The sequence below is a fragment of the Phodopus roborovskii genome, unplaced genomic scaffold (genome assembly GCF_943737965.1).
Source record: "Phodopus roborovskii unplaced genomic scaffold, PHOROB, whole genome shotgun sequence".
NCBI classification, from domain to species: Eukaryota; Metazoa; Chordata; class Mammalia; order Rodentia; family Cricetidae; genus Phodopus; species Phodopus roborovskii.
In genome coordinates this window covers 24,538,040-24,543,483 of record NW_026126540.1, presented here as the reverse complement: position 1 = coordinate 24,543,483, position 5,444 = coordinate 24,538,040, and the positions used below count along the sequence as shown (strand labels likewise).

At 40.6% G+C, this 5,444-nt stretch overlaps 1 protein-coding gene across 1 annotated transcript; it reads right to left on the bottom strand.

Annotated features, from left to right (window-relative positions):
* Positions 1 to 3,157: 3,157 nt before the first annotated feature.
* On the bottom strand, positions 3,158 to 3,406 carry LOC127232934 (small proline-rich protein 2G). Its single transcript, XM_051199257.1, has one exon. The coding sequence runs from the start codon at positions 3,404 to 3,406 to the stop codon at positions 3,158 to 3,160; it is 249 nt and encodes an 82-aa protein (XP_051055214.1).
* Positions 3,407 to 5,444: the final 2,038 nt, after the last annotated feature.

Here is a 5,444-nt window from a genome sequence, read left to right as displayed (position 1 = left end):
TGAGTTGTCTTCCATCATAAACTTGAGGATAAACCCCTATTTCTGTAGCCATCAATGCTTAAGTAAGAGAACATGGACAAATCTAGGAGGTATAAACCCAGACACTTTGTCCATACTGGTCAGTACTCATGGTACAGGAAGGTGCTATGTACTGCTGAAGAGGAAAAGTACTCACCAGTCTTAACAAGTTCTGAGCTTTGCAAACTATATCAAAGCCTGGCTTGACAAGTTATGCCCACTGGCATGATAGTGGCACAAATGTATGGGAGTCACCAACCACTTTCTGTTGGGATTTAGGTTCTTGTCCATGAGACAAAGTGAATTCCTAGCATTAATAAAAAGAGAGAATCTGTAGCTAGATAGGATATATGCTCTGAAAGATAATCCAATCAATACTATTATTCTAATAAATGAATAAAATCAACCCGGAAATTGTAGTGACATTACTAAATCAACATACTCTCATTCCTCATCTGAAAATCTTCTCATTACCATTGATATTTAACATAGAAACTCACAACTAATAAGTATTACAAAGAATATAAGACTGCTATGTACTTAGCATTACCTCATAGAAGAGGTAGAAACTGTTTGTTCACATAAACAGGCCACTAAACATTTGAAAACATAACTATTCACAAAGCATTCACAAAGCCTAAGCCAGACCAAAGCTCATCATACAAGCACATGTATATGTGAAATCACACCACCAGGTGAGGAACTATGGGCAGTTGATATCTTTTGAAGGAAGAAGTGTCCGTTTTTATAAGATGTGATCTTTCTTATATTGATCAGGGTAGGCCCTATTCTCTAGAGTAGTTGGATTACACAAAATAGAAATGATGGAGGCAAGGAGAAGCAAAAAGAAATTAATCAAGGCTGGGTGGAAAGAGAAGGAAAGGCAAGGGTAGCAATGATAGTGAAGGTAGGCAGAGATAGCTGGTGTGATAGCTTGTACCAACTGTGATACTGAGGGTGGTAACTGTGATGATGTTGAAGATGTTGCTGATGAAACTGGGATTGATAGTGAGGGTAGTGGAAATGATATAGATCAGCAGCTTTTAAGCCTATTACTGCCTTAGTGCTAATTAGGTGGCTCAGATTGTGCCAATCAAATGACGTACATAATTTTAATTATGATCAAAGGAAAGACTTTTGTATACTTATAAGTTTCCACAAGTAACAGTAATAAGAAAATGTTCAACATCTTTAGCTGTTAGAGAACTGAAAACCAAACCTACACCAGAAGACCATTTTACCCATGTAAGAATGAGTACCCTCAAAATAATAGCAACAAATCCTGGAAGAGGAGTGGAGGAAAAGAACAGAAACTGTCAGACTATGGGAGAGTAGAATATGGAAATCAGTGTGGAGTTTCCTCCAAAGAAATAACACTAATGCAGAACTATTATGTGATCCAGCAGCATCATTTGGTATCAAAAGAAAAGAAGTCAGACAGAGCATACAATAGAGATGCCTGCACATCCATCTATATTTCAGACTAGTCCATAATACAAGTTAAATAATCAGTGTAGCTGCTAACCAGTGTATGAAAAAGATGTCTTGATGGAAGAGCTATTGTGGGGTTGGGAAGAAACCTAGTGCTATGAAAATTTCCAGGAATCCATAAGGATGATTCCAGCTAAGACTACTAGAAATAGTGGACATGATGCCTGAACTGAACTTCTCCTATAATCAGATTGGTGATTACCCAAATTGTCATCATAGAACCTTCATCCAGTAACTGAGAGAAAGAGATGCATAAATCCACAGCTAATCACAGGGCTGAGCTCAGACAGTCCCATAAAAGAGAGGGAGGAGATTATATGAGACAAGTAGGTCAGGATCATGATGGGAAAATCCACAGAGAGAGCTGATCCAAGCTCCTGGGAGCTCATGGACTCTGAACTTACATTTGGGGAGCCTACATGGGTCTGAGCTAGGCACTTTGCATGTGGGTGACATCTGTGTGGCTTAGTCTGTTTGTAAGGCTCCTGGCAGTGGGACAGGATCTCTTTAGTACATGAGCTGGCTTTTTAGAGTACATTCCCTGTGGTGGGGTGCCTTGCTCAGGCAGGCTTGATGCAGTGGAGAGGGGCTTTGTCTAGCTTAAACGTGATGTATCATGCTTTCTGAACTACCCAAGATAGGACTTGCACATTCTGAAGAATGGATAAGGGGTGGAGTTGGAAGGAAGTGGAGTGGAGTGGGAGGCTGGAATGGAGGGGGATCTAAGGTTGATATGTAATACAAATTGAAAATTTAAGATAAAAAAAGAATCTGCTAACAACTTAAAAATGAGGCACTTGCTTACTGAAGTAATAATATGTCATAAAGAACAAATACACTATGTCCATTTCACACAAACACCTGAAACTGTATCATCATGTATCGAAAAATACCCTATTAAATAAAAGGTTGACAAGAATGTCCCAAATATTGAAGGAAAAAACATACCAAGGATAGGTTGATGCAGATGTGTAACTATTATGCCAAAAGAAAGGGACACGTAAGAGCAAAATACATGGATATTAAGGGGGAAAATATGCCATAAGTGGTGCACATATATCTGAATATCAATCACATCTTCTTAAGTTAGCATCTGCTAAAGGATAAGTTGCAATTATGCAGAAAAATATGTTCATCAAGCAAACACTCAGTAATCTTTGTTATGACCCAAAACTCATTTTAAACCTGATTATAGCAGAATGACCTGGGAATCAAAGAATAAAAACAAAGGGAAACGAGCATGTTAGAAAGATAACAGGATGAATATTAGGGAAGAAAGAAGTCATAAATACTATCAGTCAGATTGTACTTTATTTAGGAAATGAACCACAGTAGAAACAACCCAGTCAAGGTGTCTGACAGTTTTAGAAAACATCCTCCCAGTGCACAAGGTAGAAAGCTGCTGCTCTTTACATCTGGGACACTGAACCATTGAGGAAGGATCACTCTCAGCAGCCCATTGATGGCAGAAGCAGAACAACATCAGGTGAATGCCTTCCCTATCATGGTGTATCAAAGCCACCTGAGGGTGAAGTGTGGAGGAGATTCTTCTGCAACTGTGACAGGATTTGAAGTGAAGAAGGAAGTATTTCTATGGAAGTGGGAGAGATGGATTTCCTTCTCTTGGTCCTGATGACTACTGAAGCAATCACTTGCTCTTAGGTGGGCACTTCTGCTGGCACAGTGGAGGAGGTTGCACAGGAGGGCATTTCTGCTGGCATTGCTGAGGGAGGCATGGCTCTGGGCACTGTGGGGGAAGACAAGGCTCTGGGCACTGTGGGGGAGGACAAGGCTCTGGGCACTGTGGGGGAGGACAAGGCTCTGGGCACTGTGGGGAGGGTGGGCACACAGGAGGAGGCTGGCAGGGCTGCTTGCACTGCTGCTGTTGGTAAGACATCGTGCTGAAGTCTCAGGATCTGAAAGACATTACTAGAGAGTGTTCAAGGCTGATCCACACAGAGAAGACTGATGCAGACATGGAACATCAGTTCCATTTCTCACTTCAGGCATGCACATATTCCCTAAATCCTCTTTTACTACATTATGATGTTTCCTTTTCCTGTCAGCAATCTGTCATTAGACTTGGGAAATCCCATTTGTTTCGTGCCTTTTGGGGGAAAAAATATTTTGTTTGAATGAAGCAAATAATTCTGTTTTCAAAGAGAAATATCTTTGAGACAGGTCATCTCAAGTCCTTGTTCCTTGAACATTCTGAGAACCCATCCTGTATCCCTTGTCACTTGTGAGATCACAGTATATTGTCTGGGGTTTATAATAAAGGACAGCTTAGGAAAGTCCCATGTTCTGATACGTACTAAGATATAGAAATCTGTAAAGGCCACCAAAAATATGAATATGAAGATGAAATATACCCTGTTCAACTGCATATCAGATAAAGGAAAACTACCTATCACAGTAGACCATTGTTTCCACTACAAACTGCTAATTTGATATTTTTGTCGCATGATCATAACTGGGCTCCTCATACTTACTCCATCAAAACTGACTTCAGCACATGAGAAGAACACAAAGACAGACCAGCTCAAGAAAAGACACTCACCAGGTTCTCGAAAGTAGTCCAGGACTTGAGTACCTGCAGTCATAGAACCAAGGACCTCTTTATAGGACTGGCTGCCCAGCCCAGTGGAAGTAGAACTGAATGACAGTGGGCAAGTCCAAGAATTTCCCAACAAAAATGCAAATCCATGCATGACTGGCTTGTCTGGATATCATCACTGTAAAGTCTGTAAAGTGCTGTGACTCATTGGGCCCTCCTGTCTTTTCAGTTTCAGTAAGCCCTGCCTGGTTGTCTGAGTACTGTTATTTCATTGAAGAAAATATTTCTTTTCTCTGTATCACTCTTTTTGTCCTCTTTGTCCTGCTTCAGGTCACTGACATTCTTTGATGCCTTGGCTCATATATGTTCCTGGTTTCTAGGTAGGATTTGCCTAGGATTTGCCTTAGTACTGAATGAAGGAAAGTAATACAGGGAAGATTAGCTGTGATTTATGCTTCATCTTTGATAACCCTGGGCCTGGAGACAGACTAATATGCTGCTCATGGGGGAGGCTGATGGGCTCGGGGCTTATCCTCACCCTCTTCATGACATCCATCTCAGACAACATATTTGGGTATATATTTAGACTTCCCTCTGGTGATGACCATAAGACTGCTTGTTTACCATGACAGAAGAGGAGATAAAAATAACAGCTGCCCTAACCATGTTCTTGCTAGGTGTTAGCATGAGGACTCAGGATCTTCCATACTTCTCTTGTGTGAAGGGCTGGTGAGAGCACCTTCAACTATGGTACACACTGTGTACTGAACCCTTCATATACAGCGCATGTGCTCATTCTTGCACAGGCATACTCACACAGAGAGACAGAGACACAGACACACAGAGCATCAGTCTTCCACTTTCTTCTACCATATTTGTATATATATACATATAAATACAAATTTTCTACTGTTTATTAATGATTCTTTGCTGCATGAAAACTGACAGAATGGATTAAAAATAATTGGTTGACTTGTAAATCTAGAACACTTTGAGGGAGTCCAAATCTCTGGGCACTTTAGAGAAAGACAAGTATCAGAGCAGGTTGAGAGTAGACAAGGCTCTGGTCACTTTGGGGATGGGCACACAGAAGAAGGCTGGCAGGGTTGCTTACAATGGTGCTATTGGTATTATATAGTGCTAATATCTCAGAATCTGAAAGATAATATATGACAGTTCTCACAAGTGATGATTCTCTACAGAGAAAGAACCACAAGCTTATGGAATATCAGAACAAATTCTCAATTGCAGTGATTTATTATTTACGATTTATTAAAGCTTTCCTGAAGATTCAGAATGGAAAGCCAGCCACAGCCATAGAAGCCACACATACACCTTTAATTCCAGCTGCCATAAAGTAGCAGGTAGTGGTACGTGC